Source organism: Phyllostomus discolor, chromosome 1 (assembly GCF_004126475.2).
Source record: "Phyllostomus discolor isolate MPI-MPIP mPhyDis1 chromosome 1, mPhyDis1.pri.v3, whole genome shotgun sequence".
NCBI classification, from domain to species: domain Eukaryota; kingdom Metazoa; phylum Chordata; class Mammalia; order Chiroptera; family Phyllostomidae; genus Phyllostomus; species Phyllostomus discolor.
In genome coordinates this window covers 134,527,382-134,554,158 of record NC_040903.2, presented here as the reverse complement: position 1 = coordinate 134,554,158, position 26,777 = coordinate 134,527,382, and the positions used below count along the sequence as shown (strand labels likewise).

Here is a 26,777-nt window from a genome sequence, read left to right as displayed (position 1 = left end):
TTTAGCAAAATTAGAACACTAGATGAAAATACTTGTTTTGTGGTCTACTTGGGAAAGGCAGAGGAAGCTCTGAGACAGCAATTTGCCCTAAGGGTGTTGTTTGATTTTGGAGCCTTGATTTTACAGTCATGTGTTGCTCAGAGATGGGATACATTCTGAGAAGTGTGGTGTTAGGTAATTTCATCATTGCTCGACCATCATCAAGTACATTTACACAAACCTAAATGGCACAGCCTGCTACATACCTAAACTCTGTGGTACAGCCTAGTGCTCCTGGTCTACAAACCTGCATAGTACGTTGCTGTTCTGAATACTGTGGGCAATTTAATATGTTGCACTATCACATTACAATGGCTATATCATTGGTAGGTAATAGGAATTTTTCAGGTCCATTATGTTTGTGGGACCAACATCCATATGTAGATCATCATTGATCAAAATGCCATTATGCACCCTAGCTGGTGTAGCTCAGTGGACTGAGTGTGGGCCTATGAACCAAAAGGTTGCTGGTTCGATTCCCAGTCAGGGTACATGCATGGGTTACAGGCCAGGGCCCAGTAGGTGGTGTACAAAAGGCAACCACACACTGATGTTTCTTTCTCTCTCTTTCTTCTTCCCTTTCCCTGCTCTCCAAAAATAAATTTAAAGAAATATTTTTAAAAAAGAAAATGTCATTATGCAGTGCATGACTACATATTTTTATAAAAAGTTTTGGGTAAATGACCAATTTAGGCTGAAATAGGGTATTAAACTATGCAAATTGTATGAGATTTCCTAAAATTTAGGAAAAAGTGAGTGGAAAAATGACATGGTCACTGAGTGGCTCAGCTAAGTGCTCTGGTTGCAGCCCCTGCAGGTTAGTCTGGCCTGCCTGGAACCCACATCAGTGTTGCTGTGGGTTTTGATTTGCTTTGACTGGAAAACCAGGATATTTTACTAGGACTACAGTTACAGAGTTATCACCTTTATTATCTTGAGCAAAAGAACCACCAAATGCAATTGACTTCTCCTATAACATATGGAGAACCTAGTAAATGAACTGGGACCTGAGTTTTCATTATGTTCCCAAGTAATGTCAGTGTGACTCATGCACAGTGCACAAAATGCCCTCAACACAGCAGACACTTCACCTAATGAGAGATTATGGCATCCGATCAAGTCATTCCCAGGGGCTGAAGTAGCTTCACCACTAGAGAGGTGATAGGGTTATGAAACTGCCTATGAGAACTGGTTGTCACCTCATCTGTTCCCTGTCACCTCCATGAACTAGGTACCTCTTTTAAACAGCTTTCTCTTCCTCAGAACATGTGCCTCTTCTCCATCAGAAGTCAGCTATGACTGGCCTTCTCCTTGATGGTGACAGCCATCCAGGTTATTCCCACGAGAGATGCCCTCCTACCAGTAGTCACACCTTCAAAAAAACTTTCATGTTTCTGGAACTTTATACATTTTTCCAAGTTACACTAGGTAGTTCCATGCTACATTTTCATTCAACAAATATTTATTAAATGCCTACTGTATGCCAGGCATTGTTTCTGGGCACTAGCAATACAGCAGCAGACACAAAATACAAAAATTCTGCTTTCATGGAATTTATATTTCAATAAGGGGTGTTAGACATTAAATGATAATAAATAGGAGAATCATATGGAATGCTGAAAGGCAATAAATTCTATGAAGAAAAGTAAAGTAAGAAAACAGGTATGGGGCCACGGCAACCAGCGCATCCCGGCGCCTCCTCTGCGGCAGTCGCGCCTCGCGCAGTGCCGCAGCGCACGCCCGAGTGGCCGATCGCTGCTTGCCGCGGCCGGCGCCACCCTCGCGGGCTGTGGCTGCCCTGCGTGGCTGCGGGCGCCTCGGTGCCCCTGTGCTCCGAGTCGGTGTACCGTACGGCATGGGATAAGACGCAACCATGGTGCACCGAGATCGCCTCCGCAGGATGAGGGAGTGGTGGGTGCAGGTGGGGCTGCTGGCGGTGCCCCTGCTTGCAGCCTATCTCCACATCCTGCCTCCCCAGCTCTCCCCTGCTCTTCACTCCTGGAAGTCATCGGGCAAATTTTTCACCTATAAGGGCCTACGCATCTTCTACCAAGACTCCGTGGGTGTGGTTGGAAGTCCAGAGATAGTCGTGCTGTTACATGGCTTCCCGACATCCAGCTATGACTGGTATAAGATTTGGGAAGGTCTGACACTGAGGTTCCATCGAGTGATTGCCCTCGATTTCTTAGGCTTTGGCTTTAGTGACAAACCGAGACCACACCACTACTCCATATTCGAGCAGGCCAGCATCGTGGAGGCGCTGCTGCGGCATCTGGGGCTCCAGAACCGCAGGGTCAACCTTTTGTCTCACGATTATGGAGATATCGTCGCTCAGGAGCTTCTCTACAGGTTCAAGCAGAATCGATCCGGTCGGCTTACCATAAAGAGTCTCTGTCTGTCAAATGGAGGTATATTTCCTGAGACCCATCGTCCTCTGCTTCTCCAAAAGTTCCTCAAAGATGGAGGCGTGCTGTCACCCATCCTCACACGACTGATGAACTTCTTTGTATTCTCTCGAGGCCTCACTCCCGTCTTTGGGCCATACACCCGGCCGTCTGAGAGCGAGCTGTGGGACATGTGGGCAGGGATACGCAACAACTAAGTCGATAACTTAGTTATCGACAGTCTCTTACAGTACATCAACCAGAGGAAGAAGTTCAGAAGACGCTGGGTGGGAGCTCTGGCCTCGGTCACTATTCCTATTCATTTTATCTACGGGCCCCTGGACCCGGTGAATCCCTACCCGGAGTTTTTGGAGCTGTACAGGAAAACGCTGCCGTGGTCCACAGTGTCGATTCTGGATGACCACATTAGCCACTACCCACAGCTAGAGGATCCCATGGGCTTCTTGAATGCATATATGGGCTTCATCAACTCCTTCTGAGCTGGAGAGAGTAGCTTCCCTGTATTACCTCCCCCGTTCCCTTACCTGTTGTGTACTCCATTTAGAAAGAAATGCCCAAAAGAGGTCCTGGCCACCAAACACTCTTCTCTCACAAAGGTCCACCTGACTCACACTGGTGAACAGCACACAGTAAAAAGCCAGTAGAAGCTCCGACTAAGGGCGACTGAGTAGTCCACCTCCCGTTCCTCTGACATCCGATCAAATGTATAGACTTTCCTTTGTGTTGTTAGGAAGTTCCACTGAGCACTCCTACTCACAGTTGCAGACAGACAGACATGCTTTTGCACAAAAGTCTTGACATTTCTGTGGACTTTGCTGAAATATTTAGTAGTGCTCATGCCTGGCCAAGCCCCAGTTTCAATCTTACAGTAAAGGACGAGGAGACGGTGCCTGCTCACCTCTCCTTGGATGGCTTTGAGGGCACTTGCTTTTTTACGTTTTCTAAGCAGCACAGCTTCCGGGGAGACGAGTCTCCCTTGTCCTAGCTTTGAGTTAGTTTCATCAGTCGTATCTAATTATAGACATTGTGTCAACATAGATTTTTGTTTAAGTGATGCAGTATTCTAAGACTTTTGTTTAATGATGCAGTATTCTAAGACTTTTGTTTAATGATGCAGTTATTCTAAGTATACTTTAAGACTATGATTTACTTACACATACTATGTATATTGTAGGAGGGTACTAAACCAGCAGACACTTACTCTGGCAGCATAGTGAACCTTATTAAACACAGTTAACTTCTGAGTAAGTTGAACTCAATCCAAACTATTTACAAAATTTCTTAAAACTCACAGGACATTAAAGACCAACAGCATCTATGCCAGAGGTTTACTGTTATTAGCTGGGAAGGCCCATTGTAACAGCAAATAACAGTCTGACTCGCATACCTCAGTGCTCTGAAGCGTGGCCCTCCTGCACTAGCGTGGAGGGGAGGGGAGCACCGTACAGTCCAAGTGACCGTGCTGAGTGGACACTGATTTCTGATTGCCTGGCTCCTCCCTGGTTGTCCTAGAGAGGCCTCCTCACGTAGCTCCTCAATTCCTGTACTTTACAGACAGGAAAGTTCCAGAAACTTTAAGAACAAATTCTGAAAGGCCTATGAGCAAATGGTGCTGAATTCTTTTTTTTTTTTTAAAGCCACAGATTTCATTGTTTAGGTCCAAACAGTATTATTAAGTGATTATTTTAAATTCTTCTTTTTAAAATTAGCAACTTCAAGTATAACAACTGAAAGTGGAATAAGTGTTTATTTTCTATTAATAAAAATGACTTTTGACAAAAAAAAAAAAACAGATATGGAGTTGTCATGGATGGCATGGTTGCAGTTGTGAGCAGTGAGCGGGGAGGAGGACTGGGAGTGGTCAGTAGACACTGTGGCAGGAGAGGCTCATGTGTCTATTCCCAAAGACTAAATTAGTGTCTGGCTCACAATTATCAGTTGCTAAATATTGTGTTGGCCAAAAAGTTCATTTGTTTTTTTCCATGAGATGGCTCTAGTAGCACTTAATTGTCTTTAACTTCATTCCAGACAATTTTGTTAGATTGTATTGTGTGTGACAGCTGTCGTATCAGCATGAAAAAATATCATAAAAAATTATCAAAGTTGGTGAATTTTTGTTTAGCCATTTTAATACTGAGTATGGAAGAAAATACACAACATTTTTGGCACATTATGCTTTATTATTTCAAGAAAGGTAAAAGCACAACTGAAACGCCAAAAAAGGGATTTGTGCAGTGTATGGAGAAGGTTCTGTGATGGATCAGATGTGTCAAAAGTGGTTTGCAAAGTTTCATGCTGGAGATTTCTCACTGGATGATGCTCCATAGTTGGATAGACCAGTGGAAGTTGATAGTGATCAAATCAAGACATTAACTGAGAACAATCGAAATTATACCATCCAAGAGATAGCCAACATACTAAAAATATCAAAATCAATAAAGTTATGGGTGAAAATGAAAAATGTGTCTTTTATTTTGTGGAAAAAACTAAACGGACTCTTTGGCCAACCCAATATTTGGTGAACAAATAGTAATCTGTATTTGTCTGGTCCTTCCTCTTCCTTTGGAACATTACATCATGAAAGGGAGAACATGCTCATTCTGTTCTTACTTCCTATACTGAGTTTTACAGAACTTGGTGGGCAGAAAGCCCTGGTCAATGAGTGGCCAAATGCCTGACAAAGATAAAAATAGCCAGTGAGGACTGGTAGAATGATAACACAGGTACAATGGCTCCTCACCCAGATGCATTTATAAAAATCAATCTCACATGTTTGTCAGTGTGTGTAGGGAGATGGATATTACTTAGATGGCTTTGGATTTCAGAGTAATCAGCCAGATCACTTTCAAGCTTTCCCTGAGTTTAAATACCTGGTCAGTAAACCATCGTTAATAGAAGGGTACCTTATTAGTAAAATCATTTAGACTGAGGAATACCATCATTCCAGAGATCTTTACTGAACTGGCAGCTGGGTGTCTGCCTTTAATTGAGAGAAATAAAGGTAGTGCAGGGCCTGCTGAATTATAGGGCAGGGCACAGATCGGGGCAGGAGGGACTGTGACTGTGCTGGGCCCGTCCCAGACATAGTTTCACCGTGTGGCCCTGATGCGGCACGGAGGCGGGGAATCCAGTTCATCAGGAGCTTGAATCATCTTCAGTAAAAGCAAAACACTGTTTAATATATAAGAACAGAACTCCTGCTTTTAATATATAGAATGGATTCATTTACAAGGTTAGTAAATAGTACCACTGGGGGGTAAATAGGTATAAATGTACAACTAGAAAATACAACCCAGAGACGCATCCCAGTTCTCTCCCACACAGACAGCTTTGCCTGGCTAGGTTAGCGATAAGAATCTCTTAGGGATTGCTCAGGTGCTTAGCTTCATCTTTGTGCAAAATTGTGCAGCATTCCAAATTATCACCAAGGATCCGTCTTCCTGAAGATGAGACACCAGGAGCCACAGAGATTGGCTAAACAGAAGATGTTTTGAATGAAATGCATAGTTTAATCACATTCTACTTTCAGAAAACTACTTCATTTAAGTCAGTGCTTGCCTGGGGTAATAATTTATGCTCCACACTTGAGTAATCACCAGGAAGATTGCTCAAAACCCATCCCATCACAAACATGGCCACCAATATTCACGGCCTGAAGGGAACTTCTGAAAACTTTGGATCTACATAATCTCAGCAGCAGTCAGACCTCTGGGTTTTTTGTCACCCCCCGCCACCCTTTTAAATAGAATAATTTTATTTTTCATGCTTTGTATTAATACTTAGGAGTAGAGCTTATCATCTAATCAACAAATTTTAAAAGGTGGTACTTTTGAACATTAAAAATGCTCAGTTTTCAAAGTATATTTTTTCTCATGAAAATTGAACCCTACAAAAGGTCAACAAAAATCATTTCTTTCTAAATTTGAATTTTTTCAGAATACCTCTTTGGCCTTGGCCCCCTCCTTGTAGAAGTTATCCAAATCCATAAGAAGCACACTTGAACCTGTGATTATTCTCAACTCTGTTCTTTCCACCCCAAGAAGAATTGCCACATACCAGTGTTCAGGTTGTGTACTGAACAGGAGTGTGTCTTGTGATCTAGTTGGGTAGATGAGAAGGAGAGGGTAGGGGACAGTTATGCCAGTCACAGGCAACTAGAGCAGGTATCTACTTGGGTTCTGGGAAGCAACTCCAAGCAGAACATCGTGGCCTCACTGTGTGGTTGATGAAGTCATGTGACATACACATATAATAATATTGATATCTTTCACTTGAGGAAGGAACATAGTTTTCCAATTCTTACTAAGTCACATATGGACTGGCCACTGCTTTGGTGTAGATGCCCGTCATGGGGGGTGGACATGGACAGTTTAATGATGGCCCATTGTGAGTAGCATTTTCCCATTGTCCCCAAATTCCTGCTTTAAAAATTGTCCCTTCCTCTCAGCATCCTCAGCTTTTTCTTGATTTTCCCTCAGCTAATCTCAACCCCAAATGTGGCTTCCTTTCTTAGCTACTACTAAGGCTTGCAGAACGGACTGCGTTACTAAATTACCACAGAAGCTGGCAGTGTTCATTCAGACAATTAGTGAAATCACATATTTAAGTGGTGCAGTTCTGGACTAACAGAAAGGGGACTGAATTTGGTGGGAACACTAGACTGCTGATTCAGTAAACCTCACTGAACTGCAATGCCCGTTCTGTAATCTTAAAGGAAAATAATTGTTTCCCCAATCTTGAGTTCTGAAACTCTCAAGTTGTCTTGCTTGACTAGATGTTTAAGTTGATTCGTCAGCTCAGTCAGAGTACATCCTAGCATCCCAAATGCCTATGTCCCAGCATGCTCCGGAGCCTGGCAGATGTTTGGCAGATGTTTGACAGACACGGCCCCCCTCAGACAAGCCTCCAGATTCCCACTTTTACAGTATAATTTTTCTTCACCTAACCTTTAAACTTTCAGGTTATTAGTTACCTCATCAATCCAGACCAAACTCAGGAGACATTTCACTAACAAGAATAGAGACAAAGAATATCACTTTCCTGATACTGTTCAGCAATTTTCAAGCCGCTTGGGCCTCCTATTGGGAGACTTCATGCTTCATTTGTTTACGCTCTCAGGTGAATCCTCAGTGTGTTTTGAGGTTTTTATTCCAGTGGTTAAATTTGAAGAGGTGAAGAAAAGTCAAACTCTCCCCAATATTGCCTAGGAGGAGTCTAAAATAATTGGTACACATTGAAAAATATTTTACATCTGAGGAAGGAAGAGAAGGTTTTGTTTGCTTAAAACAGCAGAGTTTTCCTGAATTCTGGGCCAGAGAACTTAAGGAATAAATTTCCTTTTTTCTCCAAATGTAAGGGTGCTGATTTTTTTCTTAGCATGCATTGCATATATCATTTTTTAATATAATTGCCCACTTACATTTTTGTTTCATGTTTCTTCATTCCCTGAACCAAGTCCCAGACATAATGGTTAAAATTAGTGGATCATCTTTCTGAAATTATACATTTTAATTATGATTATTTGATAAGCATTTCAGACATACTCATATATCACATAAAATCAGAAATAAGTGTGTATATCAATAGCAGTTTAATCCCAAATGGAGGCTTTCTTTAAACTATTGAGGACTTGATTACAGGAGCTTTGAGATTAGAAATGAGATTTACAAGTGGCTAGAGGGAAATATTTAAATATCTTTGCTAGAGCAAATTATAGTCATTTTTAAAAAGACTTAAAATATGAGTGAACTGAGAATTTCATCTAAGATATCCTATTACTGAATTATTATTTTTTTTTGTAGTCACCTCTTCAGCTATTTAGAAAACAGCTTGATCAGAAGCAAGGAACATCTATTTTGCATTTTACAGCTAGCAAAGTAACCCTTTCGTGGAAAACAAGACTGCTAAGTAATTTCCTCTTTGAAATATATTAAACTTGAGGGTGGGCTTTTTAAAATGTATTAAAAGACTAAATAAGTTTACTTTCTAAATATCTTTGGCTCCAAAATAATGCTCAGGCACTAACCATGGAACAGTGAATAATAACTCTGATACCGCTGTGTCTGTCTTTCAGAGGTAAAGGCCTGCATGCTCTGGCTCTCCCTGCCAATCATGCTGATGTCTGCAGGCCTTTCCCACAACTCAGAGCTGTGCCCTCAAATTGCCCAGCATGCTTGTATTGCAGGGGCTTTGTACTTGCTGTTTCCACTTCCTCTGTAATAGCCCTTTGCTCAAGTCTCTGGTCAAATGTCATGTCATCAGAGGTGTTTCCCAGTCACCCCCAGAATAAGGGGCATCTCCCTTCATCCCAGCATTTCCCATTGCTTTTTGTCTACTTTGTTTCCCATAGCATTTATTGGCATATGATATAGTCTGTACTTACTTGTCTTTTGATATTGTTTATTGTCCATCTTTCCCTATCTCTCTCTTTCCAACTAAGACTGACACTTTGGTGTTGCTATATCTTGTATGTCTGCAAGTATATATTAATCAAGTGAATTTGATTCAACAGATACTAAACATTCACTATATATTAGGTACTGTTAGGTGGCATAAGAGTTACGAAACTGAGTTTCAGGTTGCCTAAGAGAAAGAACCATAATTCAAACATAGAGGAAAATAATAAAAATACTGTAGTAAGGGTCTAATCAAATTGGCACGAGTATCAGAGAAGGAAGAACTTGAGTCTAATTGAGATAGCCAAAAGGCATATGGGAGGCGATAGCGTTTCCGGAGGGATGCAAAACCTGGGCATGGAGAGCCTCTGCTGGCTGAGGTAACAAAGGAGCGTGTTTCAGAGATGAACACATTTGGGCCCAAACTGATGTTTGTGTTTGGGAAGTAATGTTTGAGGAAGGTCTGGGCTTATATGTAAAGGAGTGGAATAGAGGAGAACGAAAGAGAGACTGGGAACCCATTGTGCAGTACACTATGTCAGCTCGGAGAACGTAGCATTATAAGCAAAGAGGAGGCATGAAGCTTTGTGAGGAGTGACGTGATGAGGGCTGGGCTTCAAGAAAATTCACCTGTCCCGGGGGTTGGAGGTGGGGGGTGCAGTGATCAGAGGAGAACCAGTGAAGCCCAATGTGGAGTCTGTTGCTGTTTCTAAGAGAAACTGTGACCTGGAAATGATCCCGAGGACTTGGCCTTGAAAAATTAGGGATAGCAGGCAACTGAGAAGAAATGGATGGCTTCAAGCTTGCATAATTGGGAGAGTTGTTGCCTTTATTACTTTCCATTCTTTATTATCGTATGGGAAAGTAAGAAGCAGGACCTGATTTGGAGGGTGAGATGGTAAGCTTCTGTAGGCATGTGAAGACTAAGATATCCCCAGGATATCTGGGTAGGTGATAGATATTGATAGTGGGAGAGGCTGTGGGTGTGTTGGGGTCGGAGGTATATGGGAAATCTCTATACATTCCTCTCAGTTTCATTGTGAACCTAAAATTGTTCTAAAAATAAAACCTATTTAAAAAGAAAACACAAAGCGCCACTTGGGATATGTTAAGTTTGAGAAGACTTGAGATACCGTGGAAACGTCAGAATGGCAGGGAGGTATTTGAAGATGGAGATCAGAGGAGTAGTCTGGTCTGGAGAGATGTATTTAAGAGAGACTGACATAAAGAGGATATTTAAAATCATGGGAATGGATGGAAAAACTCAGGAAAGAAGGAAAAGCAGAGGGTAAGGGGCTGGGTCCTCGTGAACTCCTGTACTAGAGGCCAGGAGACAGCAGTCCGGGCAGGAGCCAGGAAGGAAAGGCCTCAGGGGGAAACCAGCACAGGGGTGGTACTGCACACCTCTTGACTCCACGTGGGTTCAGGATCCCTTACTCCAAACCCTGCCCATCGCTTACTGCAATACACGAGTATACCTAAGAACCAAACTGTATGACTGAGTCTTAAACTGTACTCAGAAGTGTTCCTGCTGGCACCCACTTGAGGTTTTAGATGGACAGTGTCCATTGTGTGGCTTGGAATATAATGGGGTGGTAGCCTATTAGAAAACTTCAACAGAGCGACCAGTGCATAGACCGCCCTTCTCTTCTCCCTCTGTCTCTCTTATCACACCCTTTCTCCCCCCAGCCTGTCATGCACAGTCTCAAAGTCTCTATTCCCACGCGCTCTGCAGACCTTCTGTGAGGACACCACACTGGTGCCTTCAGATTAGTCTGAGAGGGAGCCTGTTTGGTTCCCAAGAAGTTCCCCAAAATCTGGCTTTCAGGACCTAGGCAAGTCAAAATAAACACACTGCAGGGTAGGGCTATTCTGTTGGAATACATTAAAAATTATAGGTAATATGTCCCTGGATGCGTTCATCATATTCCTAGTGCTGGCTCAGGACATGGCGGGGTTTTGCAAACAGGGTGTTTGTCCTGCAGATGAGAATATTTGTTCCCTCTTATGTCTGTACATTGGATGTTATCTTCAGCTGGAAAGCCAAGTGCTGAGTTTTCCTGCCGCCTCGCTGGCACAGTCGCCGGTGTGCGTGGAGCTGGCAGAACTGGAGGGGCATGCTTTACATTTACATTACAGTTTTAGTTTACATTCTTACCCATCGGTACTACATGTGTTGAAGCACTTTCCATATTGAGGCGCCGTATGAAAGTGTAAAACACCAGCACGAGCAGGAAGTGTGAATATGGGCAGTGATTTTGCTTTTCTTTTTAAAGATGCTCATATTGCAAAACCCTTCAGCTAAAAATTGCACCCATTCTGCCTGTGCTGTAGCAGTAAGCCCTTAATCTGCTGTGAAGGTGACAGTAAAACTTCTCAATGTACCTTTGAATGCCCCACTGATATTTAATGCCCACAAGGGCTTCGCTTTGTTTTTCTGTCACAGGCGTCCAATGTGCATTAAATGGAAGTTAACTAGGATTAAATTTTATTTAATTTTTAGTGAAATCGAATTTAAATAAATCACTGGAATGAATACAAATAATCTTCATTCAGTTTCTACTTTGGGGGACTGACTGTTTTATAGGACTTTCGTTTCCATGAATCCAGTGTTCATACTGAGACACATAGCAGACAGTGACTGCGGCACTAAATATAGGCATACGCCTGGATCAGAAGGAATTTTGATGGAATCCTGTGGCTGAGATTGCTTTTATTGAAAGCAGAGACTGTGTCAATACACAAAATGTTATGTATTTTATTTTTTAAAAAAACAGCAAAAAGTTATTCAATAAAACTGCACATTCCAATAATGGAAAAAGAAAATACATCAGCAAAAACCATGCTAATAAAATAGAGCATCTGCTCCTCTGCTTGAAAAGAAGGCACACTTGTACTTTAATACTTAACAAATACAATTCATGATTACTCAAATTGGTTGTCCTTTAACAGAACCTTTTATAACTCATTATATTTTTAGTTGAAACAATATTTTGTGCTACACGTTGGCAGATATGAATGCTGCTGTTTCAAGTGCAAGAAGAGTAACCTCCAGAACATATTATAAATTGGCTGGCCTCGGAGTAGGGGAGATGATTAGATTGTCGAGTTTCCTGCTGAGTGGTACATGCTTGTTTTGTAATACTGTTTTATGAGTCGGAGATTCAAACAGAACATGTAGGTCCAATTCAGTCCCTCAGCATTGTTGATCTGCTTTTTATTGATTTTTCATCTGCTCAATTCTAGAGTTCTTGGTAGGTTTTGGGAATGGAGGAGCCAAAGGTTGCAGTGGAGGAGTTTTAATTAGAAATGTATTGGTTTCACTGAAATATCGTGAGCCGTTTTGTTGGGTTTGGGCTTGGCTTTACCATATTCACAAAACAGGATTTTTCCATTACAGAAAAAAGTTCTCTCATGTGAGGCAAAGTCAGAGTAATAAGGACTTATAGATTTTGTGTCTGAGCATCACTGGAGACAGTGACTTACCCTGTGCATATTTGTTTCATGGACAGGTAAACAATCTCATATTAAATATTGGAGACATGTTGCCTATAAATTTTGAACCCATTATTTGCCTGATCAATTTTTCATAGCTTTTTGGTTTTATATTACTAAATAATTACCTTATGACATTGGAGGGAAAATTGCTAAACATTTTTATGCCATTTGAAATTACCATCTAAAACCCAGTTATATTTCCTTTTTTCCTTCCTTCTCATTGCCTCTGTTAATTTTTCTTCAGGATCCATTGGACAGTGTACAGTGACATTGTAAGTGGGTTGTACTTCCTCACACCAGTGCCTCGTTAATGCCCTTCATTAATCTAGAACCTTGGGATTGTTCAGAGTTCGTTAGATATTCCATATTTCCATGGGTTTTTAGGATACGGTGACAGCTTACTTACAGCTTCTGCAACCAAACCTCACTGGTTGTCATGTCGTTTTTAATGCTGATAAAACAGACGGGCATGGGTGCAGACTTGGAGCCTCTGAAGGCAGGGTGCGAGGCATGATGGCGCAGTGCAACGTGTCCAGTCATTCCATCACCCCGCACCGTGCTGGACAAGTCATGTCCTTTTGGATCTGTTCACCTCCTCATTTGCTCTCTGCGCCTGACAGAGAATGAATTCACATCCAAGCACAGCTCCCCAGCTAGAGCCTCAGAGGCTGCTGCCAGTAGCACCACCAGGCCCAGCAACCCTGAAACTTATTTATTCTGGGAGACCTGTTAGAGCTGACCCAGAGCGCTGAACCCTTGCCCACCCAGCATAAATCCAGGCTGTCGCTGCAACAGCAGCAGCAGCTCCTTGTCTGTTCTACTTTCTATCTTTTAACCTTGGCACAGGCTCCTCAGTCCTACTATAAATTAAGTATAAGACACAGGCAACTTCAAGAGCAATGTATTTTGGGACTTAGTGAGAAGTTATTGTGAAGAAATCCTCCAATATGCAAATGAAAATCGATACATATAGAAAAGTTATTTCTTTGATATTTCCCAAACCAGTCCTCTTGCTGCACTTACTGTAAGAGATTAATATTTGAAGTTGTTTTTTGTTCTTTTTGCCTAGGGTGGGATGTAGGGAAGAGACTGTCTCAGCATTGTTTAGAGGTTAAGGGCAGAGCTAAGGTGTCTAGACCTAAGACTAGGCTATGCAAGTCTTTCATGGGGCAAGACTGTGCAAGGTCTCAGACAGTATTGTCCGATGGAGTTTTCCAGGTAGTGGACATGGAAGTGCTCTATTTTGCACTAATAGGACAGGCACTAGCCAATATGTGGCTGTTGAGTTCTAGGAATGTGGCTAGTGCAATTTTCTTTCATTTTAATTCATTGAAATAGCCAAATGTGGCCACTGACTTACCATATTGGTACAGCTCCAACAGCATAATCAAAAATTTTTAAAACTCCTTTAAATAAGTATCTTGAATTATTCTGGCTTACCTTCAGAGGGCAAACATGAAAACATTTTAATTACTAAGAGCAACAATACTTAATTATTCACTATAATACTTTATTCTTCTTAGCCCCTAAGCATTGCTTGTGGAGTAAATGGCTAAGCATATTATTAATTTATAAGGCTGAAAATGGTTGTTAGTGTGTGTGAAGTTTAATGATCTCTGCTGAGATGTGCATATATCCAAATGTATGGGTAAATCAAACACCCAAGTTGTTAACCAAATTTTATTTTTCATCCAGCTTATTGTAAGTCACATACCCAAACTACTGGAAATGGGTCAACTAGGCTGAAATTTGAGTTTTTCTTGGGGTTGTGGCAAGAAAGCCCTATAATCAAAGAGCTGTGCAGACACTCAGAGGTGTCCTCAGACAGGGTGATAATGGCACTCTCTGAGGGGCCTGTGTTGCCTTCCATATAACAGTGTAACCCCATTAACATTAGTAGGACTTAGGCTCCCATATTTCCAGAGAGTAAATTCCTAATTAATAGTAAGAACTGTTATTGCCCCCACTGTGATAATGCCTCTGAAAGATTTGAATGTTGCTGTGATAAGAGGCATACCTTTATTTTTTAAAAACAATGCAAAAGCTGGCACATGGTCAAGCATGAGATTTATATACCTCTAACCTCACGGGTAGAGGGGGTCTGGCCCTGAATCTGAGAGAGCAAGCAGAGGAAGAGTTTGTTCTTTTTATTTACGTAGGGGGGGACATGAATGTTTTTCTTATGCAAAAAGGACAGTTGCTTGTACTTTTGTGGAAGATTTCAGTGAAGTAAATATTGAAGCAGTGGCCTTCCATCGCTTTTAGCGTGAGATATGTAAACAGGATATGCATTGGACGTGGTTTGGCTCCTCTTGGTGATGGAAGGGACATGGATTGAAGCAGGGAGCTTCCTGTCCACAGCAACGCGTTATTGATGAGCTGGCATTTGCCCTGTGGCCCTCCCAGAGGATTGCTTACATCTATTACTCACACACATCGATTGGTTAATTTGATAATTCTATCACCAATCGGCTGGTGTGTGACCTTTCGCCATGGCAATGATGGCAGGCTCTTCATTTTTACATTGCAGACCAGTTAGATTGACCTTTTGAGGAGAATGTCAAGGTATCCCTTGATCTTAACCTGTCACTGTATTTGTTAGACCCACACTGTCCCTTAACCTTGATTTATGGTATTCTGGCCCTCAGGATAGGACACAGATTCTGGGTTTTGTTTTTTTTTTTTAATTCCTCCTAAGATATGTTGATCTGAGGAGGAGAGTTTTACAATTAAAGTTATATTCTTACCACAGGAGTTTCATGCTCAGAAACCACCAGCTGTTCTATTTTTCTTTCATTTGACAAGTCAGTTTGCGCATCCCAGGGAACACCTCATAACCACCATAGGGGCAAACTGGAACACAAGCCCTATTTTGTAGTGTAGGGCCACTTTCTTTGACCCCTTCACAAATTAATGAAACTAGTAAAACGTCTTTAAATACCTTCTCAAAAGCCAGAGAAGGTATTATAGTGAAGTTCTGTCTGTACTCACAGTTCTTCATTCTTCTTTTTACCCTCCTAATTTATACTCTTGCCAGAGGGAAGAAATTGTCTTCTTGTCTCTGAGCAGCTCCTCAGGGAGCAGTGTGGGGCCATCACCCTGTGACTCTGAAACCACAGATTTTCTCTTCAGTTCAACTGCAGGCAGAATGAAAGGGAACTTCTCCCCCGATCTTTCCATGTGTTTGCACACCCACGTGTTGTGCACATGCAGACACACACACCTTACCAGGCCTCCTCCCTGTCACCTCAGCCTGCTGTGAGAAGCAGCAGAAGAACGGCGTATAATTAAGGCTCTGTCATTATCTAGCTGAAACTAGAAGGAGGAGCTAGATAGACCCTTTGCTTCCCTGTGACTAAAAACCAGCCAAACCAATTTTACTAAAATTTAGTAAAATAAAAACTGTGCTCCCAGGATGAGAAGTTGCATGCCAAATTTCAGCCTGAAGTGAATTTAAATGGCTGAGTTATAAACCTTTCATAAAGGATGTTTTGTCACTCACTAAAGATAAAAAGACTCCTTTTTTGAAAAGGAAATTATCTAGGCACATAGTCTTTAGCGGAGATTGTTGCCATTTATTTAAAGAAAACACAATTTTAAATGACTGGGTTTTTGAGGACTGAAAGCAACTGTGTCTGAGCAGTAATTATGTTTCATAATTTTGTTTAGCAAGTATTACATATTATATGAATAGCATCATCATAAAAATGATTAGCATTCATACTATGTAAAATTCTGCATATTAAGAGCTTCACAGTAGTGTCCTACATACAATACATTGTAATGGCTCCAAATTATTCCATATTGTGTCAGTCAGAGCTCTCTGTGCCTATGTCCCGCCCCGAAGCCCAGCTCAGTGCCAGAGCTGGGAACAGGCCTCCCCTTCACCCTGAGCACCAAGAGAATGGGCACTTTCAACCCAGCCTCAGAGAAACCCCTGAAGTTGAAGCAACAGTTTCTTCGACGATGTTGGTATCTTTTATGTATTCTGCTAGCCTAGAAAAATACCTGTTAGGCCTACTGCGTGGGTGTCAGGGTGTGAAACCAAAGGCACAGTCCATGCATTTTGCAAATGACCCCTTGAGAATGATAGAGTTTGTCGACTGTGATGTTTCTGCCTTAGGTGTTGCATTTGGAGACCTGTTGTCTCAAAACAGTTTCCCAGTTTGTGATGTTTCAGTCAGGGAGTCCCACAGAAGATGGGAATGATGGGACTGGGCTCAGCCCTGTACCTACAGGGACCCAACCCCTAAGGGAGACTTGGTCCTAGAGATTCAGAGTTTTAGGGGTCACAAACATCCTTATGCAGTAAAAGCTATTTGTATTGCCACTACACTTGTTTAAAAGAATGGGTATGCCCTTCTGTTTTTATAATTTGTTTTTATAGTGAACATTTCCTATAAAGCCAAAAAGTAATAGATAGAGAGATATCATCTATATCTATGATGATATGTGTATCATGTCAATTTTGGGGGTGTATATATTTATATATCTATTTCTATACCATCTGCATCTGTATGTATATGTGTCACACCCACAGATAGAGAGCTGTAAAGGGTAAAAGAAGTTATGCAGTCACACAACGAGAAGTTCCTTGAAGAACATTAACCATGTACCAAAAGCTCTGAAATAAGTGACTGCCTACCTAGTTAAATCTCACCCGGAAATGTAACTACCCCAAAATTGTCACCAAATAAGCACTGTGTCCAGGCTTGATTCTTTTCCAGGCCTAAGTCTTTTAAGACTCTTTTGGTTTGATTCTATAAATGGGTCTCCAGGAAATATAGCAAACAAAATTTGAAAGCTATTAGTACATTAACTTTCTTTTGTATATGATCTCTAAACCCTGGAGGGTGAGTTTCAAGCTTTAACTATTTTTTCAGACAAACAAAGAGGGAGAGGGTAAAACAACTATAGACTCCTTTTTGTCCCAGAGTGAAAGGAGTAGCTTCGTAACCCACCCCAAGCAACCAGGGAGAGAGGGCCAAACAGTCTGAGATCACTAGCAAGCAAGAGCACAGCATAAGGTCTGGTGAGTCCTTAGTAACCATGTGCCACATAGAGCTATGTCAGCATGTTTTTGATCTTACTGTGCCCCTTGATTAGCTTAAATCTGGCATTTGCCCATGGGGCAGGAATTTTAACCAATTAAAACAGAAACCTTTTAATCTGTTACTGATGATGCACATCCATCCAATATTGGTAACAACATTCACTGGATAGTGTTCCACACTCTCAGACACGCCGATCCTCTGCTGCCTGGGTGTTTTCTCATTTTCCTTTGTTTCCCACCACTTCCAGCAGTTTATCTCTGGCAGCCTTCTCACAGCAAGGCACAGAAAGAAGAATGCCTGTTCTATGTTTCTTGTTCTTCTCTGCCCATCTCCAGGCTCTGTTCTGCTTCTGTCTTGTGGAGTCTGAACAGAAGAAAATAAAGGAATCGAGGGTTCATTGCCTTTCTCTTACATGCTCCCCATTGTCACTGCTCGCCCTCACTGATTTCTTATGAACTGTAGCTTCAGGGTCAGAGCACCACATACAAGACAAAAACAACAAAAAAAGCCCTATGTCTTCATGATTATTCTTCAAAGGAAGAGAGTTGGAAGGCGGTGCCCAAAATTAGGTGCCCACCAATCATGGCGCCGTGCATCACCAATCAAATCCAGAGTCAGCTGGGATTTTTCTTTAGGATATGCAGTTCCACATAAGGGAGATTTATTTTTAAAATCTAGGAAGTGAGTGACAGAAAGGCTTTTAAGAATCCCAAATAACCACATTTTTAGTTTGAAGCTAGAGTATCTCTACATGAATGTTCCCCTGGGGTGTCTTTCACAGTAGGTTCCTGTGTTCTGAGAAGAGGCTGAGGGGGTCAGGGGAGACCCTGAAACCGGTTTTCTGCACCTCATCAGTGCAGCCGCGCCACTCCGGAGCTGACACCGATGTGCCGGGTGCGGTTATCATGTAGCACAAAGATGACCTGGATGATTGGAGCTAGTGGAAGGTTTTAGCCTTTCGGGCACTTTTCCTGAGCCCAAGTTGTTTTTGCCTTTATTTCCATCAAGAAACAGTAGCCAGAGTAGCACACAGCCTGATTCATGGAAACACTATGCTGATTTCCTTAGATATGATTCTCTTTTGGCCTGGCTATTTGTTTACACCAGCTTTTTCAACTCCAGTTGTGAGCTGTAACTTTTTGAGACAAAACCATGTAGGACAGGGTAATTACCAGCAGAATTTGTTGGGTTATTTTTGTAAAACATGGTTTCCAAGCACATTAAATGTAAGCCATGAAAAGGGAAAGGCTGGCAGGCCAGTTATAAGAGCTAGTGGGCTAGCAGGGGCCCCTCAGCCTGAAGAATATGAAACACACAAATGGAAATGGCCTGAATTATTTCACAGGATTAGAACATACTCCCCTGCTAGCAGGAACAATTTGTGCAATAAATATTTTAGATATGTATTTTTAAATGATACTTAAAATACCATCTTTTTATTTACACCAAGAGAAATTACTTTTGTGATTCTAATATTTAATGTTAGCTACTAAAATACATATCAGTGTATAATTTTGTATGTCCTTAAACATAATTTCTTACAGAAATGGGGTAAATTAAAAAGGTGTATGCTGAATATAACCCCATATGTCCATTCTCTCTGTCAGAGCTGTTTTAATACAGATTTTCTTTACATAGTGAAACAAAGAGTAAAACAGAGTAAATCTGGAGACTAAAGGTAACAATAAAAGCAACAACATCCTATTTATAGTGGCAGCCCAAAAAGGTCAGCAGCTCTGTAATATGTATTTTGCATAATATGTAAATAACTTGATTTATTTTCTATCAGGGGCAACAGTATTAAAGGTGAATTTGAAATTCAAGGCTGTTATTCTCCTTAAACTGTAGCATTTTCTTAAAAGGTAATAGTAGGTTCTACTAAATATTGACCACTCTACTTGACAACAACAAAAGAACGTGTTGCAACCTTCCTATCACACTCTCTCCTTTTTTGGATGCGATCTCACCAGGTGTTTTGGATACGGTCTTTTAGATTCCTGTTCCTTGTTTCATATTGGTCTCCTCTCTGGAGCCCATGTTTGTTAAGCCTTGAAACACAGCTCCTATGTCTAGATTTCAGGTTCATGACCAGGGTGTTAACAGTCCTGAGCCATCTCTGCATCTCAGGAGCAGGTGTGGCCTGCAGCAGCTCAGTGAGGAAAGGCACACTCTCTCAAGACCTCTTTTAAGGGATCTGCGTGTGGAGCTCTATTTTCTGTGTTGGACTTTTATACGCTAGGTGTCACAGGCACTACAATTTGTATGCCACAAAACAAGACAACTGGATTGGGAGCTTCTGGGGAACAGATTTATGCAATAAGTGATTCCTTATTCAGGGAAAGGACCAAGTAAGTCAACTCTCTAATGAATTGCAGTATCATCATTTCATCTAATTCACCTAATTGCTCCCCATCCAAAAATGAATTTCAAGTCATAAGGGTAATATAAGAAAATAAAATATTATTTCTATAGGTTCCCAAATCTATAATAACATTAAAAATTATCTTTGTGCCCTGACCAGCGTGGCTCAGTTGATTGGGCATCATCCCACAGACCAAAAAGACATCTGTTCGATTCCCAGTCAGGGCACATGCCTGGGTTGTGGGGTTCAGTCTCCGGTCAGGGCACATGCAGGAAGCAACTGATTGATGTTTTTCTCTTACAGTGATGTTTCTTTCCCTTTCTCCCTTCCCCTGTATCTAAAAATAAATAAATAAAATCTTTTAAAAAATATCTTTGCACTTATCCTAACATCACAAATTGAATAGACTAAAAAGTCTATTAAATAAAAGGCACTGGCAGCTGGGGAGTGTGGGAGTACTGGGGTGATACTCCCCCAAACTCCTCTTTTGCTTTTGTTTTCTATCTGTGTCTAACTCTAGCTTAAGTGCATTTCCTCCTGTTTTTAAAAACATTTTTGTCTTTTTCCTCCCCATCTCTTCCTTACCTTTCTCAGTGGAGGAGATCTTTACCTTTTGATGGGTCTTGATTGAAGTGAGAACATCTCATCCAGGAACTAGGGACACTTGCAAGAACACAGAAGGACCTAATACACTCCAATCTCAGCTATGCACAGGCGGCTGCACTTTTTATACTCTCTTCTTCATGAGCTATAATCCAGGCAATCACTTCAGCAAATAATATGCATTAAGCTCTCTCAAGATTTATTTTTGTAAAGTTTCCCCAGTTATCATAATATAACTGGAAATACATGTAAATCCTAGCAGAAAAGAATGTTAATGTCAAAGCCACAAGGAATTCCCTTTTTCCCTTAAAGAGATAAGTCAGGCACTGACTGGGCTACATAACAATATCAATAAGCACCATAGACCTGCAGTGGGCATCAGGTGATGCTATAGTGTGTGCCACAGATATTGTAAATGGCTTGAGTTCATAGTCAGTTGCACCACTTACCAACGTGAAGACAAGATATGTACTTTGCAGTGATAATGAAAGTTCATGTTATAGATTTGTTTAAGGGTTTAGAAATATTGTATGAAAAAATACAGGGCATGGAATAGTTGGTCAATATATGGTGAAAAAAGAAAATAGCGGGACCCTAATTGGTAAGATAAAATAGTATCTTTGGATTTTCACGGCTCCAGGGTGTTTAATGTAACCCATTGAGCAGAATTTCTATAGATCATTGATGTGCTTTTTCTTGCTTCTTTAGAAAAGAGAACCATGGCAGTGGGACAGAGCCTTACATCTTTATATATAGTTTTTGAAAATAATTAAAAATGTGATTCTTGGAAAAAATGTATGTTCCATAGAGGCTGATGGGATATATGACTTGACACCTGGAAAAAAATGTGACCCCTGCCAGAAAAGATAAATTGAAGGTAAAACTGAAAGAAGGAACTACAAACTAAATGTTTTTACTATTCTTCTTTGTTCATCCTTTCTCTTTACCTTCAGTTTTCTCCCTTTAGCAGGAGAAGAAACTTAATGTTGATGCACAAGGAAATGTTCATAACTCAGTAGGAAAGTACTGATTGTTCTGCTATTAGATAGAACAATCAGTTGTTGGTGGAAAGAATGCTTAACTAAATTTTGCATAAAATGCCATGCACAGGATTCTTGACATTATGTATCTAGATATGGCTCCAGAGTTTAAAAAAAAACCTCACTAGAAAACTATAATTGCTGTTACCCATGCCACATATGGTGTTGACCATTGCTTCCAAACATTTCCTGCAGACAGTATGGAAAGCTTAGTAGCACTAATACCTTAGGTCTAATATTTTGGGGGGAGAGAGCTACAAGTATCATGAGCTTCCATGCCTTGATCATAAATGAAAACCCTATTTGTATATAGCATGCATTGAATAGGCTGCCATCTTGAATTCCTCCGTGAGCTGATTTACATTGCCAGCCTTTTTTTTCTTACATGTTATGGTGCTTGGCAAGAGATTTTTATATTGCATGTGCTTTGAAGACTTCACAAATAACATGAAATATATAATGCATTTACAAAACTACCAACAATAAAAGCTGGCAAGAGCTCTAAGAAATGTGATTCCCAAGACTTTTATATTTCTAATTGCATGCAGAACAAACTGATTTACTTAGCTTCTTTGGCATATGGGATGGAAATTCCCTAACAGTTCCTATGTAGCATTTTAAATTGGCTGTCCCATTTAAAGGGTAATAGCCCTTTTGCAATAGAATTACATGAATTAAATCATTAGACTTGAGGATTCTGTGAATTCATATCTTTTTATTCAGAGCTGCATCCTTAAGTGCTGATTTAAGCAAATATTTATTCAGCTCCTACTATGTGTTGGCAATTTTTTCTGGTAATCAGGGAAACAATGGTGAGCAAATTAAACACAGTGCCTGCAATAGTGGTGCTTACAGCCTGCGGGGGAGTTACAGACAGGAAATAGGCAATTACAATTAGTGTTACGAGAGAAGACCAGCTCGCCATGGCTCCTGTGGGGAAGAACACTCAGTAACCCAGACTTGGAAGGCAGCTGACAGCTACAGGGACAGTTTTGGAATGAAGGAGGGAACATATGGAAAAACAAGCCGATAATTCATTTCTCTCCAAAATAAATAAACATGTAGGCAAATATTTGCCTTCAATGCTTTCAATATAAATTTGAAAAGTTCATCAAGAATAGCAAGTTTATGTCTATAAGCAATTATTAGGGTATCATGGTCAGACCATCTTAGTACTTCTGATAAAAGTTTATTAGTAACAGAAAACATATCAGCCAGTAAAATATTAACTCTAGAAATTAATATATTTTAACATCTGGAGTATAATTTATAATTCAAATTGGTGGTGGCTCCATATTAGTTAGCCACATAGAAAAGTCCTAAATTGAATGTGGTCAGATATTTAATGTTGAGAAAGTAGGTAAAATGTATACCATCTAGCACAAAATTCTCAACTATTTTCAATCCAACTTTAGCAATTTTGTTTTGATACCCTATGGACGTGCTCTTCAGAAGTCTTTTTAAAAGACTCATTACTAGACATTGAGATCAAATAACATATGATTTATCAAAAGTTCATTCAGCACAACTGGGGTTATTTCCATGTCCATCAGGAGCTCATCTCTACTCCCTTATCACATAATGGAGTTTGGTGGGTGGGTTTAAAATTAGCTACCCAAAGTTAAGTTAAAAATAACTGAGCAATACTCAGATTTGGCCATATTTGTCTGGTTTACTTATTTATCTTTTTATTCATAACAGGAAAGAAAAAAATAGATTTTCCCAAACTAGAAATTTTATTTTATAGCTCTTCTGTCAAAGATACACAGTTGAACACAAATACACAGTGGCATCCAAATACCCTGATGTCCAGTGGCCCCCAGTATTCGTTATGATCACCCCCCTTTCCTAGCCAAGTCACCTCTCTGAGCTCCTTTCCCACCACTTTCTTCCTTGTCCCCCTTCTCTGGTTCACAGACCTCCTTGCTAGCTCGAGCATGCCAAGCTCACCCTTCTTCATGACTTTTATATGATTTTCTCTTTGTCAGAAGTACTTCCTCCACCCCTACATTCATGTACGTTTTCTTCTTTGAACCCTCTGATCAAAGGGCATTCTTATAAGAAGCCTTCCCTGGCCACCCAGGATAAAGGATCGACCCTCCCCTCCCTTTATCCTGCTACACTGCCCCTCCCTAACTTCCTCTTTTCCCGGCTTTATTTTTGCACCATTACCCTTATTGCCACCTGAAACACTTACACTTATTTATTGTTTGTCTGAACAAACCAGATATAAGCTTTGTAAGGACAAGAATTCTGTTCTGGTGCTTCATCCCCCAGTCCTAGAACAGAGTCTCGTGTATTGTAGTGTCCAGAAAGCAGGTGTCGAGTGAATGAGCACTAATTGCAGAAGCGGGAGATGGCCTTCCACACAGGACTTCCTTCTGCAATCTGCGATGCTGTGCTTAAATGACAGATTAAGTGAAGAATTAAAGAAAAGGCTGTTTCTTTATATTTGACATTTGAATGTATGACTGGGGTTCTTTTTTGTTTATTTGTTTATTTATACAGTACCAAACACTTGCCACTAAATGTTAACTTAGTCTTCCGACCACTTTTTTCCATACCAACTATCTTCTACCAACTAAGTAAATCTGTAGATTAATAAATTCCATTAATGACTATCTTTTTATGGGCAATATCAGTGTATGCTAGGCACCCAGAAGCCCACAACTACCTGATCCAAACACAATAATCATCAAATGTTTATTGACTATCCAGCTACAAGGGGGAAAACACCTCAGATATAGTTAAATTACTATATAGGGAAGCGATTTCTACCCTGTTCCCATACTTAAAGTAGTAACAGTGTGTTCCCTGTTTTCCTTTTCTTCACACCCCAGAACTTCATGTTTCCCATGTTACTCACTTTGAAAAGTTTCTCCCATTCAATTGTGAATTTCTCAAGGTCATTGTTGAGAAAGATCACTTGAATTTAACTCTTAGCTTTTAAAGTTTAATCAGGCTGAAGAATATCAACAATAAACTAAAATTGAAAAGATAAATTATTTTGTCCTCAAAGAAGTCATATAAAAGAGTCATCTCTACCTCAGCACATGAACTGCTGTGGGCCAGATGTCCATTAGGGACCACGAAGTCCATTCTGGGGAACACGGATAGCATGTGGCTTACCCACATCTACCCAGAGGTATAAGAATATTTGTGGTGTATTTGGGCTGTTAGCTCAAATGGAGAATATAAGGATAGACTGCAGTTCTTTGGTTGCTGAAGAGAAGAAAACAGAGGAAAAAAATGTCTTGCATAGAGTTTGCTGCTTTAAAAAAAAAAGTATTTCTAGTAGTATGTATTCATGACCAAATAGAAATACTGTAGACTGCCATCTTGTGGAATTAAAAGAACTGGGCATTGAATTAAGTGTGAACAGACCTCGAGAATTTCATATCTCTTCATTTCTAGTCAATGGAACCTGCTTAATATTTTCAGTCTTTGTGATCCTAAAGATGGCTACTCCCTCTGCTTGTTCCCTGAATCCGTCACAGATTATTAAAATAATCTGACTAAACATAGTCAGATTATTTTTTTATATTGTGTAACTAGTAGTAAGAGGCTTTGTAAGTTTTCATCTTCAGATGGAATTCCAATTCAGTTTTAGCCTCTCCTTTCCCATTCTGGAAAATGCTCTGACCATGGAACATGAAAATTCTTTCCAATTTTACAGAGTTCCAGTATCTGGTTTTGTGTTGTAAAATTTTCTTGCTAACTTCCTTTGTCTACTCAACATCAAGATTTATTTCAAGACAGGTAATTTTTCCGTGACTGCTATTCTCTTTTGCTTCTGGTTTTCTGTTTTGTACTTTATTTGTTTATGGTGCATACATACACATACACTTTTCTCGCTGTGATGTATAATTAGTTTCCATTTTGGGTGTGTTTGTGTTGGGGGGGCATTGTCTCTGTCATTTTTCAGACTAAGCCTCTCCCTGCCTACTCCCAGACCCCCCCAGGATTCTAAGATGCTGAAGTTGCTGTGAAGGAGCTTGTCCATCAGAGTGCTCAGCTTGCCATGGAAAAGTTTGCTACGGTTTCATTCAGTCTGCTAGTCTCATAGCATATAATATTGTCATTGTTCCTTCAGGAAGGGGCAGCTCACATTCAGGTTCCCAGGTTTCCCACACTATGTCGAACCCAGCAGAGAAACCTTTGCATCCAAAGGAACAGAACGAAATTTATAAGCCCTGTGCTCAGGCAGAGGAGCCAGATATATACACAGTGCTTCCTATTGACTTCAGAGCAAAGTCATAGCTGCCCTTATAAAATTATGTGACAAGTCATCGCCTTTGGGTATATACCAGGTGTCTGCAGGGGTCAAATCTGGTTTTCCCTCAGAACTAGAAACAAAGAAAGTGATGCCTAAGAAAGGGTTGTAGGGTTATACTGAAAAAGAAGAGCGAAGGCGGAAGAGGGTTAGCCATCAACAGCCAACTTTATTCAGCATATTGTCATTTAACACCATGTAAATCCAAAAGCCTACAGAAAGCATCCTGTCCTTTCACTGAAAAGTGAAAATAACTCTGGGGTGGCTTCTCAGCCTCAGTGCTGGAAGCTGGCACACAAAGTCAGAGTAGACGGGCTGGCCACAGTCCTCCACTCTCCTCTCAGGGACTTGGGGAGACGAAGGGGCTGCTTAAAGCCACGGGTACAAGTGACGTGACACTCTTACTGCCCGGGTGAGAGTAGATACTATTTTTAAGGTGACTTTGATTCTTTCCATGACCCATACACTTTCCTGGGCTTTCCTTAACTGTAGCCCTGCTGAGAAGCATGGGAATCTCCGGCCTCAGCCATTTGTCTGAGGAGGCTGAGGTGGCTCTCATCCCTGGGCACCCATTCCTTGTCAGGCCCACAGGAGACCTGTGCTCTCTGTCTTGGCAACCTTGGGTTGGTTTATGGGAAGGTGGCACCCTGCCCATCCTTTAAGAGTGATGTCACTGATTGAGAGGCTGGTGGCCTGTTTGTCCTTCTCAGGAAAATTGTAATTTAGCTCAATTGAACCTTAAGTAGGTATTTGACTTTAGTTTTTAACTGAGACTATGTCCTATGTATAAGTAGAAGGATTCAGAAATCTTAAGGGGGTAGTATTATTAACATTCGTTTGGATTATTTTTAATTCTTAATCACATATTGCTTTGTGTTATCTCTTGACAAATTACCTTATGTTAGTGACTCCTTTGTTTTTCTTTATCTTGCTACATTTTTTAGGGTCTGATTTTCCCATACAGAGCATAAAGTCCTCAAGAGTAAGAAGAGAGGAGAATGTAAGAACTATAAGGGACTAGAGTAAACATTTGGCTTCTTCTTCTTTCTCACCCATTTCATTTTGCACACGACCATCAGGGTACCCAGGGACGTGAAGTGATTGGCCC

The 26,777-nt window shown here is 40.8% G+C and overlaps 2 protein-coding genes across 6 annotated transcripts in view; both read left to right on the top strand.

The window, feature by feature from the left end:
* The window catches only part of NPAS3 (neuronal PAS domain protein 3), an 854,510-nt gene that overhangs the window by 535,950 nt on the left and 291,783 nt on the right, over window positions 1-26,777 (top strand). The window lies entirely within an intron of this gene.
* On the top strand, window positions 1,715-4,234 carry LOC114492381 (mesoderm-specific transcript homolog protein-like). Its single transcript, XM_036029423.1, is given in 2 exon segments — window positions 1,715-3,502; window positions 3,562-4,234. A coding segment is annotated over 1 exon segment (1,011 nt). The 5' UTR covers window positions 1,715-1,912; the 3' UTR covers window positions 2,924-3,502; window positions 3,562-4,234.